Below are 16,422 nucleotides of genomic sequence, written 5' to 3' on the forward strand. Positions count from 1 at the left end.
CAATGGGGAGACAACACACCAGTGGGTATTGCAAGGTCCTGCTTTGAAACACATGGCCCTCAGCACAGGACAAGATGTTCTGGAGACACAGGACTGCCAGCTTGAGGGAGGCAGAGCAAGTGGACAGACTGCCAGGGCCTGGTCTCTCTTTGTCACCAACACAGAGCTACAATCACAAGCTCTAAAGCTGCAGAGAAGCCTTCTAACAATTAGAGAAAAGGATTAATTAGTAGGATTTTCACTATTTCGTCACAAAAAAAGGGTCCAGAACCACACCTGCAAGAGTAGCAGCTCTTTAAGTAAACATGAAACTCTGCCCTTGGTTTTTTTCCTTGAAAAACGAGTTACTTGGGAACAGTCATACATACAGGCAGATTTTAGGGCCAAAACCTTTAGAGCAGTTGAAGTTGTTTGCACCACAAGATCAGAGCAGTTCCTACCACTCACCTCTGCCATCTCCTTAACTTTCTGTTCATAGAATTCCTGTTCCAGTAGCACAGGTGGGAGAAGAGAAAGCTTATCATAGGACCTCCAGTGCCGCCTCTTGTTCTCCAGGAAGAACATTCGCTTCTCAATTTTCACATCCCCTAAAGCAGAGTTTAAGGCACAATGAAATGGGATGGAGCAGCCAGAACAAGGCTCAAATCCTTTCCACCACACACCACCAGCTGCATAGCTACAGCATCTCAAACAGCACCGTACCAAGCAGAGGCGTTAATGAAGAAAAACATCAAAACCACCAGTCACTGCAACGTGGCCGTTTGGGAACCACATCCCTTTTTAAGAATTACAATTTCTGCTTCAAGTTCTGCTTACAATAATGATGCAGAGAGCACAACACATTCAGCTTGGTATTTACCATGCTCAAATACGAAGTCTATATATGAATACTGATTCATTTCTTTCCTCCTTTTCCGTTTCCCGCTGGCTTCGGGAGACAGCTCCTGCCATTTTTTTATAGCATCTGAAAAGGCCTAGAAAACAACACAGAGACTTAAATCCTGCCTGTTCCTGGCAGCAAGCAGAAGCACATAATTCAAACTGAAGCACAGTACAAATGTGCATAAGCCTGAGGATAAGCCAAACACCCCATAGAGAGGCAAGTACACCTCTTCCCTTGGCTCACCTTGCTGCTTTATGTACTCATAAATAATCATTCCATGAAAACCAGGGAGCTGTATGATATTTACAATACCTCAGCTGTTAACTCTAATACAGCTGGTGTTCACTCTGCAACAGAGCAGGTTTGGCTTTTTTTGTTGGTGTTGGTATTGTTTTTAAAAGAAAAATGAAGCTAAAATACCCAGTGCTTTAAGCAAGGAGTGAAGAGACAAGGAGTTTTTGTTTTAGCTAAGTCTTGGAATAGCAGAGAAAGAGAAGTGTGTCAGAGGAGGAGGTCCAAGTCAAAAAGCCCCATTTACATTAGTTTTGTTGATACTTGAACAAGTGTCTTTGCAGCTCTGTTGCAGTGAATCTCTTCTGAGGAAGAGAGGATTCACTCCACAAGTCATAGTAAGAAGAAAGAGGACAGTGAGACTTGGGCTTCTTTTCCATTACAGGCAGCCAGTTAACTAATAGCAGCAGTTAAATGTTTTAAGATTTAGCTAAATGTCTGAGCTTTATTGGCAATTATACTGCACTTCAGTGGCAAGGTACAGGAACACTACTCAGTTTAATGCATCACCCACCATCAGCTAGCTACCATTTTCCCACTTCTATTAGAGCAAAGTAAAAACTTCCTGCAGTATTCTGTCTGGCCAATAAATTTGGCAAATCTCTACTAAATGGATTAATACTTCTTAAAAGGAAAGGAAGATTATAAAAAAAACTCCATAACCACACACTAGCAGATGGTATAGTAAGGCAAAAGACATTGCACTGCTCTCCAGAGACACAGGAGATAACCCCAGGAAAGAAAACAGACTTGAACCAGAGAACCTTTCGTGTGATTGCATAGTGTCCCTTGAGTTCATGTAGTGCCCACTTAATGTCCTGGCTGCTCAGCATTTTGAAGTCTGCCATAAGGAGGTCAGCTGCCTGAATAAAGCACCTCTGATCAAGTGGGGCAAGTTTGGAGAAGTCAAAATAGTCCACTTTATGCACCTGAGGAGAAAATGCAAAAAGATATTAAAATGGTTGCTCACAAGAACACCCCAAATCACTCTTTCAGTGATCAGGATCTTCTGCAAGACGACCCAAAATTCAGGATAGATGGCACCCAGTTCTGAGTACACATCTAACCATCAGGTTAAGAGCAGAGCAGGGGTGTGAAGCCTCCTCCTGGATGTACTTGGGTGTGCAACCTGCCCTGAGCTGCACCATGCTGCAGCTCTGCTCCCAGCAGGACCCACATCACATATTTTAAAGCCATTGTGCCTGGCTGCATGAGACAGCAAGGAGAGGATACACTTAGGTTACTATGAAGGGTGAACAACTTCATTGGCTTGAGGTTAAAAGATTTTTCCAAGAGTAGAAACAGATTATTTCCCTCTCTCAGGCCACACACAGCTATTTCAACACGCTCAAAGTGGCTCAGAGAGAATTTTTTGTCAAATGGAACGAAGCAAAAATAAAATCAAGAAGCTGTAGGGAGATTTGCAGTTAGGAGGATGAAAAATGGCAATGCCTGAAGGCCACACAAGAGAGATGTGGGGGCCAAGTCTACTTTCATGTGATAGAATGATGAAAGAATTCTCATTTCAGTTACCCAAATGAACACTTCAGAGGGGCTGGCTGACAGGCAGGCAGGGCAGAGGGTCTTGCTGAAAGGTAAAGAGCAGGCAGGGTGCAGCTATGCCACAGCAAAATGGGAAAGCCCTCAAGTCATCTGGCAAGCAATTAGCCATTACCATTTAAACACCATTTCAAACTCACCCAGAGACCTCCAGTGAAAGTTTGGCTCAACCAGGCATTCCACAAATATGCACTAACAGAACCAGACACCCCAAGATCCACTCAGCTTGAACCCACTGGATGGGAGGCATGCTGTAGGTGAGGATACTCTCACTTGCCTTTGTCTCATCCTGGCTGGCAAGCAGGCTGCTGCTGGGATTTAAAACCACTCTGCCTTCCTTCTTTGGGTAATCTGGATTTTCCAGAAGAAAGTTACAAAGTCTGAAAAGATAAATATAGTTACTTCAGGGCTTGGGGCTCCTTCATTCTTCCAGTTTTTAGTACCCTATAATCAGGAGGCTGGGCAGGCAAGTCACAGCCTGCCATGCAAGAACCAAGGGAGGTCTCAGACTAGAGCAAACTGAAAGTAAATAACTAAGAATTAAGTAAAGAATGAGTGGCTGTATGACTGCAGCAGGAAAAGCAATAGATTGGTCTTACAGTAATTACATTCACATAAGAGAAACTTGCAGGGGGGAGCTACTACCCAACCCATAACTTTCCATGCCAGAGGTCAACCATCAGGCTTACTTCTCCCACTTGAGCATGTGTCAAATCTTGCACAACTAAGAGTTCAGGAGCACTTTCTGCTGCTCTGGAATCAAGACTGAAGAGTTTAAAGGAAAAGGTCACAGCATTAATTGAAACCTCACTGCTGTCTACTGCAGCTAACACAAATGCACCCATGGAAAAAGTATACAGAGCCTTAAGAAACCCGTGAAAAGTTGATTTCTTCCTTGGAAGATGATTACAGACTGAAATTTGAACTAAAGCCTCCATTCTGTATCTACTTATATTTACTTACACTGAAATATACTTGTATCTATTAGAGCAGAGCCAGGAACAAGTTTAACCTGTGTTTACATACAATATGTAGTCTGAACACAGGTTTCATTGTAATAACCTTGAAATCACACCAGCACTGTCCAACTCCTGCTAGAAACTGGTCTAGTAGGAACACCATAGAAAATAATCACTAAAAATTTCTTTTAATTTGTACACTAGCCTGTAAGTGCTGTGTACTTGAGGTCCTATCACAACCAATCATAACTATGTCAAGTAAATTTAGTTTAACTGAGTGTTTGAGCTTAGAAAATACTCTAGCTAGTAGTTTCACAATACCCCATGGCCAGAGATCCACAAACACTTCAGAAGCCCTTTTGAGAGGGAAGCTTGCTGCAGGCTGTCTCTATCAGACTTTTACAGCTTCTTCTCAACCATCACTACACCAGCTGCCCCAGCTGGCTCAAGTAACATTAGCTCTTCCTCAGTTTCCCCAGCTGTAGAATAACATCCTCCTGAAAGGAGTTAGGAGAAGCAATTAACATTTGTAAAACTTTTCCAATGAGAGAAGGTGCTACTTGCAGCAAAGACATAATTGCAGCTAATTTACATTCCTGATGTCAGAAATCAGCCCCTAATTAAGAAATCTGAACTGGCTTGAAGCACTAACCCACTATCAAGGCACGATTAGTTTAGCCCTGCTTTCACATTCAAAGCAGAGGCATTTCTTTTTGTTTAATCAGGTATTGACATATTGAGCCAGAAGCCTTTGACTGAGTGTGAATGCTTCCACACACAAAAGCTGAATAGATGATACCCTGCTAAGAGGAGCTAGCTCCCACATCTTATCTTTCACATCAGTTGAAGCTTCCAAGATGATCATTTCAGCAAACAACAAAAATATCTGGCCACTGGGTATTTAATAAGTTCCAGCCCTCCCTCCCTTCCTCTCCCCCCCTCCTTTTTTTGTAAAAGATAACAGTTTAAATCCAGCAAACCAGAAACTTCAAGGAGCTCAAATCACAGGCAGGACACATTTGAACTATTCTGCATGTTGCCATTTCAATGCTGAGGATTTGGGGAGATGTTAACCTCCCATGTCTGACAATTAGTGAAGTGGGTCCCGGCACACAGAGCACGCACACTCGCAGCACTCTTCATTAATATCTGCACCCCAGGACACAGAATCAGTTAAAAGCCTCATCCCTGCCCAAACCCAACCACCCTTATTTATTATATTTCAAGCCTGATTCAGCTTGACATACCGTGGAGATCAAAGCAACCCTGCCAGTGAGGCTGACCAGGGCTCTGACCCATTTGTTCGAACACAAAAGACCCGGTGACAACTCAAAAGATAGTTTGGTTAAAGGAATAAAAATATGGAGAAGAAATCTTTATCATCCAGTAAGTGGGTAATGCACCACTGAGCAGAGACTGTAGATGGCCTCCAGGGAAGCCTGTAAGCACCTTTTCATCTCACTGGGTCTCTGGCACACAATAGGAGAGAAGAGAATTCGGGAGGAAAAAGGGAAGGAACACATTAAGACTGATAGAAGCTGATACTGGGATTGAATTCTATCAGGCTTGGCTAAATCCCTGCAGGACACAACAAGGAGTTTTTTCACCCAGTCTTTGAAAGGGTCCTGCAGCCAGACTTCCAACAGCCTGATTGCCCCCAAAAATGGCCCTACCAGTCTCCTAGACTTCCAACAGAACCATCCACGCTGAGGTGCACCAAGGACCTGAAAGCTTCTCTCGTGCTGACCACACCACCACTGCAGGGAAAGCACTTGAGAAAGACAAGAAAGAGGTTACAGTCTGGGGACTTGCTAACCAGGAAGCCCTGCTTGGGAGAGACAACTTCCAAACACCAGCAAAGGCAGCAGAATAGGAAATGTGTACCCAGTGGATGGGATCATCCTTAGCTCCTTGCCAGTTAACTTCTTTCTGGTCCAGTAACTAATTCTAAGCCTCACATACTTGAACACTGCTTAATTAGTGCTCTAGTTAACTGGAAAGGGCATTGGATTCCTGTAAGATGGGGTGAATACTCTGGCAAGCAACACCAGTTCTTCATTCTTCTATCACATAATAATCAGTTTCAACATGCATGAGATAACAGTGACAGCTGCAGAGAGAGACAGGGAGAGGGGCCACCTGGGATCAGGCACAAGTCACAAGTGATTTCCCTCAAACCACTCTGCCCTCTCTGTTGCTGGTGCCAACACACACAACACCTCCCTCTTCAGCTGGGCAAGCTCTACCCAAACATGCAGGGGGATTCTGCAACTTATCAATAAGGTTAATAACATCTTTTTAAAAAAAAAACCAAACTTTTGATTCTAACATGACTGCCAGATGTCAAGCATGATGAATGTTATCCTTGAGCCACTAACACTACTAGGAAAGCAAAAGTCCTCACAAACATTTTCCACTCCTTTTGGTTCCCCTCTTAACTCACATTTCTGTTCAGTTTGACAGAGTCCAGCAACAGATACCTAGAGTCAATTCTACCAGTCCTTAAACATGTTTGCTCTACTTTATTTGCAAAAAGTGATGTGAGAGAACTCAAACAGCACTGCTGCTACTTGATGAAGTGAAGAGGATAAAAGCCAACATCATGACATTAAATAAGGGAGTCCAAAATAAGTGTCAGATTTACCTGGAAAAGCCAAAGGCCAGTGAAATGAAGAGGCAGCAAACTGTTTCAACTCAGAACTCACTAAGCCACCTTCATATTAAGCTTTATGGAAATCCCCTCAACACCTTAATCCTGACACACACCTGTTTTAAGAACCTTAGTCATAATTAAGAGGAAGCTATATGCAATATATAAAATATGTATATAATATTTTTAAATAGCATTTGCTTTAAATAAGCAAGTGATCTTAGAAGCAGAGAAGCTACAGCATAATGTCAGAATCAGAAAGGATTTTTAAAAAGCCCTATTAGAAGGAAAAAAAAAAAAATTCTCTGCTCTTTGGCTCTATCAACACAGTGCTGACTCCCAGCCCAGATACACCCAGGAACACCATCAAGTGCAGGTGAGGAAATGGAAACTGAACTGCAGCCAGCCTGTTGCATGATACACCCTGGCTCTTAGCTCTATACTTACACATTTAAGTCATAGCAGTTCTTGATGCTGATAAGCTCTTCAATATATTCCTTCTTCACATCTGGGAACCTTGCTTCCTAAAGCAGGAAAAGCTAAAGGTTATGTAGGTATTCAAGCAGTACAACACAGGAATAGCACCAAAGGCAGAGGTTTAAAGGTAATTATCAGGCATACAGCTGAGACAAGGGCCAAAATGGATTTCAAGAGACCATTTATAACCTTTCAGCCTGGATACTGCAAGCTGCTGGCTTTCCTGTGCTCCACAGGATGACTGCTAGAAACTCCTCACAACAGGATGAGCATGGGAAGAGTGATGTGAGCAGCCATGAGCAGCTGGCCCAAGGAACAACTCAGGCTGGGTGGGAGGAGAAGAGGTATGTAGGCATGATCTACAACACCAGCAAAGCTAATATTTACCTTCAGACAGAATATTAAGGACTTGCAGACTCTGTGCTGAAATACAACATTCCAAAGCAAAAGGAAAAAAAAAAAACCACCTCAGTAATAGGCATACCCACCCAAAGCACCCAGACACCTCAGCAGTGAGATCAGAACAGGCAACAAACCTCTGGGAAAGCTCCCACAGCACTACCCACGTAGCAAAGAGCACCCTTTGCAGCTCTCCCTCTCCTTGGGTTTCTGCACAGGTACAGCAATCAGTGGCACCACATGATATTTTGCTTTGCAAGACTGAACTGGTCAGGGCTGTCAAGCAACCTTGACAATGCAAAAGTATCTACTTGCCCATCCCAAAGGAAGTCAGTCAGCAACAAGATGACTTGGAAAGAATGGGATTTTCATGGCTTAAAAGAATATTTCCTTCAACCCCAGTTTTCCCAAATTAAATCAGATATGGGATGCAGAGGGAAGACTTGGGTAAGGGTAAGGGGTAAGATACACAGGTTGTAAAATATGCTGGTCTGCAAAAAAGTGTTCCATAAGGCATCAAGAGAGACCCCTCTGCACTAGGAATCAAGGGAAGAGTGCAGACTGGAGACGAAAACATGAAACATCACCACTTTTTTTTTTTTTTTTTTTAATGAACACCATGTTGCCCAAGCTGATGAATACACCAGAGGCTGAGGAGTACCCTTCTTGCTGGTTCAGCTCTTGTAGCTGGTGCCCCTCATGCTAAGCTTCACGTGCAGTCACAAAGGAGGGGTTAACATACATAACCCCACAGTGTGGGGTTAACATACATGAGTGTTCATGCTGCTTATCCAGGAATCACTCAGTGCTACTGCCTGGAAATCAACACTGCAAGGGCAAAAATTACCCCTGAGCACTATCGTGGCCTTAACATGGCCATGGACCAAACTACTTCATGAGAGTAGCTGAAAGCAGCCACAGCTCTCAGCCACATCTCTAAGCCTTCTCTGCCAGTGTTTAGTGCCTCAATTTTGCTCATTTAGCTCTACACCCATTCCTAAACCTGAGTCAGGAATCAGCCAGACAAAAACGAACTAGCAGAGCTGAGAGGGCAGCAGCCTCTAAAGAAACAGACCCATGGCCCATGTTATTTCACCTCACTATGGCCTACAGAAACTGCACTCAGTTCTGCTGAATCTCTCTGACTAAGAGTCCATCCCAAAGCAAGCAGTGCCCTCAAGGCTCACACCCTCTGACCACTTCTGCCCTGGTGATGGGGTTAAGTTTTTCAAACTAAACTTTTCCAAGAGAGTTCATGGCACATTCCTCACCTGGTACATGGCTAAGCTTCAGCCAAAATGAAGAGGATTTGCAGCAGTCAAGAGGGTTGTGCTTTGAGCATGTGAAACACTACACACCTTGAAAAACCTGTCTGAAAAGCCCATGCATGCTGGAGGCAAAGAAGCTCTGGGGATAGTTACCGTTTCTCTGATGAGCAGTGCAGTGAGGTCCTGGTCCTGCCCAGCAGCTCCTTGTTCTGGGACATTACTAGAGGCAAGTTCATGAGAACCCTGTGCAGGGAATGCTGGACCTGGCTGCTCATTGTCTGTCACTGCCTGCTGACCAGTTTCTTCTGGTGGGTGTGCTGGCTGGGGTGAAGCTGGACCTGGAATCCCATCCTGCTGTGGTTCAGGTCGAGGGAAGGCTGGCCCAGGAGCTTCCTCTCCATAAGCCCTCAAAGATCCTGGGTCTGCTTCAGGCTGCCCTTGCTGAGGAGCACAGCCACTCACTGCAGCATGGGGCTCACCTTGCAGCTGCTGGAAGCATGGCTGATCCAGCTGGCTGTTCTCCTGGATCTCCTGGGCTGGGGTGGTTGCTGCAGCTTCTCCTCCCAGGTTTTGCTCTGGCTCCAAGTCCTCTCCTTGATAGCCCTGGGCTTCCACCTTTTCCTCCTGTTGTGGTGGAAGGTCCCCTTTGTCCAGACTAATGACTTCTTTGTTAACAGGCTGTGGACTCATCTTTATTGCTGGAAGCAAACTTGGGCCAGGTTCCTGGTTACTTGTAAGTTCAAGCTTGGGACCATTAAGCTCAGATTCTCCAGTCTGCAGCAAGGCAGAGTTCATATTCTCACCCCTGCTTGGTCCAGCACTGCTTTCCACCCCCTGACTGTACTGCTCTCCTTGGCACAGCAAAGCTGAGATCTCATCTTGCACAGATTTGCTCCTCAAGGGCTCAACAGCACTTTTAGATCCTCCTTCTCCCACAGTGTTTGCACCCTGCCACTGAGCAGCAGGTCTGATGACATTGGGACGCAGAAGCTGCTGATTCTTTGGGGTCTAAAAAGAAGAAAGACAAGAGTTTCACTCAACTCCATCTTCACTCTGTCCCCAGGTGCTAAGAGAACATTTGGCAGAATTGGGGGTGCACAGGACTGGAATATTTTCCAGAGCTCACCTCACTTCCTTCCCAGTAAAAGTCTGACCAGGGGGAACTAACTGGGAGCATGTTTGTGTTCTCATTGATTTATTTAAACAGGCAGCAGGAACCAAAGCTCAAAGCATTAATCTCTGGCCTCATTCTTGCCTCTGGCAGATGGACTGCTGTATGCCAACAGGGTCTGAATATTTTCTGCTACTGTTTTCATCTAAGAAACAAAGGTCAGCTTTGCAGCCCATTTCCTCAGTGCCTCTGAGTACTTTAACAGAAAAGTGGAATATACTCTTAATATAGTTTAGATATGAAATTAAGACATTCAGTCAGGGTAAACTAAAGCCTTTGGCCCTTGTCTGTGTGTCTGCACCAGTGGAAAGAGATTTATTAAGTGGGCTGGCTTTGTAAAACTGCAAAAATGTGTCTGCAACAGCCCAACAAGAACCCAAACAGCCCAGAGGAATACAAAGCATACAAGGTCAAACAAGCCATGTTTTGAAAAGCTGCCTTCTGAGGAACATTGAGGTCTCTTACAAAGCACTCCACCTGTCTGGACTTCGAAAACTTAATGGAAGGTAGAGCCTTTGTTTAGGAGAACTTTAAATACAATGCAGTTTAACAGTGCAGTTCTCCTGTGCACAAATGTGATTAAGCACTTAAATGCTGCCATTTCAACATTCATTTCAGACAATCTGAGTAAAATACTGTAACCAGGCAGGACTCTCAAAGGAATGCATCAGATATTTACACAAACGTTGGCCAAGAGTAAAGGAGGGCAAGTTCCAGAATGAAAAATTACCTCTGCCAAGATGACTACATCATCATCATCTTCTTCACGCTGCTGCTCTGCTGGTGTTTCCCTCACCAGAGGTAATTCTTCATCTGAGGAATCTGATATTGTGATAAGCCCCTCATCCCTGTGGTTTATCCAGTCTGTAGGAATGGAAGATTAGCTGTTGGCTAAAGGTAAACAACTGAAATTACAGGGCACAAGCACCAAAACATCTGAAAAAGGAATCCTCAGGTTTGAGTGGCAGCAGTGGGGAGGAAGAAGCAGTCAGAGGTTTGCTCTGAAAGCTGCTGTGGAGCCACTGCTGCTTCCCTGGGCTCTCTGAGAGCAGCTCCTGCACAGATTACAGCTCAAGAGGCCACAGTGGCACATGACATGGCCACTCAGTGGCACTTCTGCACAAGCTCTTCTAGCCCTAATTTCAGCACAAGTAAAGCTGCTGCAAAAATTACTCTGAACAGGCCACATACTTCCTGATTTTTGCAGAGAAGTCCTGAACTTTCAGTATCTATGGGATGATTTCCTATTAACATGCAGTGCATTTTAGAGGAGAGATGTGGCTGAATTGCACAGGAAGCCTCATCAGAAGGAGCAAGACTTTGCAGGAGTGCATTATGCCAGCCTGTGACAGGGCCCCTGACTGTGGGTGCAGAAGATATTCTGCTATTATCCTTGTTTCTCAAGACTTGTCAAGAGTGGAAGCCAGACACTACTGAGCACAGCTGCTGGGACTCAGGAGAAACACTCCAGGCAGAAACAGAGGGTGTCTGTACTGCAGACAGCACACAACCATGCTTTCCCTATGACTGGACACAACATTCTGGCTTATGCTTTAGCATAAATATTCATTTATCACCTTTTAGGCACACACAGGAAGCATAATTTTGAATTCCACTCTTGGAGGAGCGGGTGCCAATGCACACAGCCCTCTGAGGCCATGAGCACAGAGCCAGCCTCTCCCTTAGGAGGTCCTCAGAAAGGTGGCACACAATAAGCCCCTCAGATCTGCTGAAATAGCTCTACGTGGCATTGCCAAGACATCTGCAATCAGCCCAAAGGCAGATTTCTCATGATGAGAAAGCCAAGAGCCAAACGGTTTGCATAAAATGAGAGAATTTTCTGTAGGTGGCTGTGAAAGAAGTGGAGCAGAGCAGTGGGTGACACCACAAACCAGACCACTAGAAAGATCCCTCAGCAGCACTCTGCAACGTTTAGGGTCTGTGAATCCTGCTGCTGGTAAGCAGAGTTTTACAGGAAGAGTTTTGGAAATATCCACAAATGGGTCCTCACCTTTCCCCCTGTGACTACGGAAGCTGTTCAAGTTGATGACTTCTTCATTTCCACCTCTCTCTGCCATTTTAAACAGCTGTACCCAAAAGTGTCAACACCCAGGCATGGCAGTCAGGCTTCCACAAGGAACTGGAAAACAAAATAAAAACAGGAGAGAGTAAGGCACACTCAGCAGCATCCCAATCAGGCTTCCCCATGACTAAGCCACTACACCATTTGGGGGTTTCTCCTGGCTCTCCCAGCACCGCCTCTCCATGAGGATAATTTTTCTGTGCCATCTTCTCAGTCCCTAAAAGCAGATGTGTTTCTGTCATTTTCTATTCCAGCAGTGAAGAATCATAGAATCATAGAGTTGGCTGGGTTGGAAGGGACCTCAGAGATCATCAAGTCCAACCCTTGATCCACTCCCCCCGTGGTTCCCAGCCCATGGCACTGAGTGCCACATCCAGGCTCTTTTTAAATATCTCCAGGGATGGAGAATCCACCACTTCACTGGGCAGCCCATTCCAATGTCTGATCACCCTCTCTGTAAAGAAATTCTTTCTAATGTCCAACCTAAACTTCCCCTGGCACAACTTAAGACCTTGCCCTCTTGTCTTGTTGAAAGTCGTCTGGGAAACGAGACCAACCCCCCCCTGGCTCCAACCTCCTTTCAGGGAGTTGTAGAGAGTGATGAGGTCTCCCCTGAGCCTCCTCTTCTCCAGCCTGAACAGCCCCAGCTCCCTCAGCCTCTCTTCATAGGGTCTGTGCTCGAGTCCCTTCACCAGCCCAGTTGCCTCCTTTGGACCTGCTCTAGGACCTCGATCTCCTTCCTGAGCTGAGGGGCCCAGAACTGGACACAGGACTCGAGCTGTGGCCTCCCCAGGGCTGAGCACAGGGGCAGAATCCCTTCCCTGGACCTGCTGGCCACGCTGTTCCTGATCCAAGCCAGGATGCCATTGGCCTTCTTGGCCACCTGGGCACACTGCTGGCTCCTGTTCAGCTTCCTGGCAATCCAGACTCCCAGGTCCCTTTCTGCCTGGCTGCTCTCCAACCACTCTGTGCCCAGCCTGGAGCTCCCCATGGGGTTGTTGTGGTTAAAGTGCAGGACCCAGCACTTGGCCGTGTTGAACCTCATCCCGTTGGGATCAGCCCAACTCTCCAGTCTGTCCAGGTCCCTCTGCAGAGCCCTCCTGCCTTCCAGCTGATCCACACTCCCCCCCAGTTTAGTGTCATCTGCGAATTTGCTGATGATGGACTCAATCCCTTCATCTAAATCATCAATGAAGATATTAAACAGAACCGGGCCCAACACTGATCCCTGGGGGACACCACTGGTGACCGGCCGCCATTTTGATGCAGCCCCGTTCAGCACCACTCTCTGGGCCCGGCCCTCCAGCCAGTTCCTAACCCAGCACAGATGCCCCTGTCCAAGCTGCAGGCTGACAGCTTGTTCAGGAGAATGCTGTGGGAGATGGTGTTGAAGGCTTTGCTGAAGTCCAGGTAGACTGAGAGAGGACTGAAGAGTGCAGTCAGGCCCAAGAAGCCTTTCAGGAGAAGACAGGAAGGTGATCCTCATAGCTATGCAACCACAGAAAGGTGGATGGGGGGAGAGATGCGATTCTGTGCAGCCTCAAACCTTTGGATCTTCTGTTTCCAAGGAGTCACAGACCTGGTGGAGGTGTTTCTGCCACCATCTACTGGCCAGAGAAGCAAAAGCCACAGGGCAATAGGGAGCAGGTGGCACCTCAAGCATCCCACCTGATGTCACTGCTACCACACAATGCCATGAAGTGACACCACACCCCAGGGCTGCAGAAATGCCAGCACAGAGATGGCAATGTCACACCTGACAGCCACATCACTGAGAAGCTGAACCAGGAGGCTGTCACACTGCTGGAATGAAGGCACCAGCAGCAACCCCTGAATTCCCTCACCAGCTGCCAAGCCCAGGCACAATTTCAGAGGGATCAGATGCTCCAAGCTCCTTTCCATACCCTCTGTGCTGCTGACATGCCAGAAGGATGCTGCACCCCTGGCAGGGCAGGACATAAATCCATGTTCTGTGCCTGCATGGGAAGAAGTCACATTTACAGAGCACACTTTCTTGCCACCATCTGCTCTTCCAAAGAGACCTCCCTGATTTATGGCACCTCCTCAGTGAGGTAAGAAAATCCAGGATACTCCACCTGCTCTCAACCCAAAAAGAGAGCATGACAGGGAACAGACTTCATCACAGGACTTTTGGAACTAAAACTTGCTGCCCCCACCTGTTCTCAAGAGAGGCACAAAGAGCTGGTTGGAGGCTCCCAAACAGGATTAGGAGATCAGAGGAAATCACTGCAACCTGAACAGTTGGTTTCCATTTTATGCTCTGTCAGCTCACAGCTCTCAGTTCCCCTGATCTCAGAGCAGCTGAATACATACAGGAACTGCAACCACAGCTTGGTCACTGGAACAAGATAGGAAGTTGGGTTTTTTTAATCAAGAAGTATTCACCTCATTAGAGCATAGAGTAATCTGTATTATTCAATATTTACTAATGCATAAAAGTTGAGAGAAAACAGTGGGTCTCTTATAAACTCCTGGTTGTTAGTACACAAGAGCAGTGCAATTCCTCCTCAGGAAATCAGCTTCACCTCCTCTGCAGGGAACAGGATTTTTGCAGGGTGGCAAGAGGAAAAAAATCAGTTCAGGTGCATACCATGGACTTGTACTTATACCCCTCAAGTACCCAGTGACTACCACCTCCAAAATATCCTCATACAGGGTAAAATCATTAAAATAAAAGAAGTATAACTTAGCCAAAACCCGAGCCACACTTCACAAAGCACCTGGAGTGGCAGCACTAAAATTTTTCTGGTGTTGGGCAGGAGCAGAGCCTCCAGCTGCAGAGCAGCCTGGGTGGACATGGTCCACAGGCTCCCCAAAGGCATCTGAGCAACCATCTGCGGGGCAGGAGCTTTGCTTAACACACAGCAAGGGTGCCAGAAGCACAGCTGAGTGCCTGGGGCAGGCTTCTCCAGAGGAAACCTCCACCATGAAGCCTACAAACAGCTCACCTGGTCCCAGAGCTGGTGACAGCCCAGTGGGACATGGGGCTGGAGAACTGCCCAGGGGTCTCTTCCAACCAGCAGATATGCAAGGCCCCCCATGTGAGCCCTGAAACCTCTGTGGCACATATTATTTCCAGCAAGCAGCTCCAGTGGGATGATGGGCATGTTGATGCTTTGAAAATGCTTCAAAAAAGCAAGATTTGGGGATCCCTGTAGCCATACTAGATGAAAATTGTCCTTTTCAAGAAGGTTGCACCCATATTATTGCAGTTGTATTTTCTGGGGTGGGCATCAAAAGATACCACCTAGTCCTGCAAAAGCACTTTTCCATCCTTACCCCTCTGAGTACTTTAGAAAATAAGATCAATACATTTCTGGCCATTGAAAAGATGGAGAAATGAAAGCCTGGAAAGGACCAGTGTGGGCCAAGGCCACCAAGCAGGCCAGCAGGAAAGCCAGGACTGGCACCCAGGACTCCTCAGCCCAGGCACCCATGCCAACTTCTGGTTTTAGGTTGGTCCTACAGAGCACTCCCTGCAATCACCACCCCCTGCATAGCCAGACATCACCTTGTCTCACCTGCCCTCACCCAGGCTCAACAAAAGAACCTCTTAGCAGGCAAAAGCAGCAAAGGATTGCTCCAAGACTGGCTGGGGAGGAACAGGGATGTCCGTGCAAGCTGCACGCTCCCCTTGCAGCATCACGGGGACAGAGGCCAGGCAGATGTCTGCTCAGATTTGCTTGGATATTTCTCCTCTCCAGAGGCATCAGTGGCCTTGAAGAGTGGGACAACTCCACAAATGCTCAGCAGTGCCATCAAAAAAAAAAAAAAAAAAAAAAAAAATCTCCTCCCAAATAGCTCAAACAGCGCTTTGTCCAATGCTGGTTAAAACACAGCTGTTCACATCCAAGGGATAAGTCACAAGACCAACAACATTAAGGCCATGTTCTTCACAGGCAGTCCTGGTTCTCCTAGAGAGGAACTTGTACATTTCACCATATAGTATCAAGAAAGAGGTAGAGGAAATAATCTGAAATGAAATTTGGGATAAGACTGCTCTCCTGTACAAGAGCACAATCACCAAAAGACTGATGGTGGTTTAAAAGCAGGAAGATAACAAATAGCATGAAGTGCAATACAGAGTCAAGGCAACAAGCAAACAAAAAAGGCAAGCCTGGAAAGAACTGGCAATGCACCACTTTCCTATTTCAAAATCTAAAACCCCAAGCAGTTTAATAAAGCACAGCTTTGAGAGCAAAAGCCAAGCTTCTACTGAGAGCTACCAATTCATTTTTTTTAATACTCAATACAGAGCTGAAGTTTAAACAAATATCCTTAAGCATGGGCCAGTTCCATCTAGTGGCATGAATAAGAAGTTTGTTCATGTTTCTTGCCTTGGGCTGCCAAGAACAAGAAGTAACAAGATCAAAGCCATCCAGGGTCTTGTCCTACATAACCAACTACATAAAAAGCAGGTTGGAAAGAAGCTATCCCACATTATCTCAGTGATTTCAGTACCTATTTGTAGGTAAAAATAAGGCTACCTATAACCAGGCTCTAACATGACCACCAGCTTTTTTTGCAATACGCTCAAGAACAGGATCCTAAAAAAAAGACCTAAAAACAGTCAAGATATAAACTTTACAAGCTTTCCCCCCCTTTATCTTAAAAACACCCACCTGCACTACAGCACACAGTCCAGATTTGACAATAAATG

General features: G+C 46.0%; 1 protein-coding gene across 3 annotated transcripts in view; it reads right to left on the minus strand.

Moving 5' to 3' along the window:
• RNF216 (ring finger protein 216) overlaps window positions 1-16,422 on the minus strand; it is an 80,088-nt gene that overhangs the window by 52,386 nt on the left and 11,280 nt on the right. For all 3 annotated transcript variants that reach the window (XM_071760953.1, XM_071760954.1, XM_071760955.1), the window contains 8 exons: window positions 11,670-11,798; window positions 10,389-10,522; window positions 8,641-9,495; window positions 6,791-6,867; window positions 3,012-3,114; window positions 1,939-2,103; window positions 860-974; window positions 448-587 (listed from right to left, as the gene is read on the minus strand). In XM_071760953.1, coding sequence (XP_071617054.1) covers window positions 448-587; window positions 860-974; window positions 1,939-2,103; window positions 3,012-3,114; window positions 6,791-6,867; window positions 8,641-9,495; window positions 10,389-10,522; window positions 11,670-11,736 — 1,656 coding nt within the window. In that variant the 5' untranslated portion in view covers window positions 11,737-11,798. The remainder of the gene's footprint in view (window positions 1-447; window positions 588-859; window positions 975-1,938; window positions 2,104-3,011; window positions 3,115-6,790; window positions 6,868-8,640; window positions 9,496-10,388; window positions 10,523-11,669; window positions 11,799-16,422) is intronic.

This window comes from Heliangelus exortis, chromosome 17 (genome assembly GCF_036169615.1).
Source record: "Heliangelus exortis chromosome 17, bHelExo1.hap1, whole genome shotgun sequence".
NCBI classification, from domain to species: Eukaryota; Metazoa; Chordata; class Aves; order Apodiformes; family Trochilidae; genus Heliangelus; species Heliangelus exortis.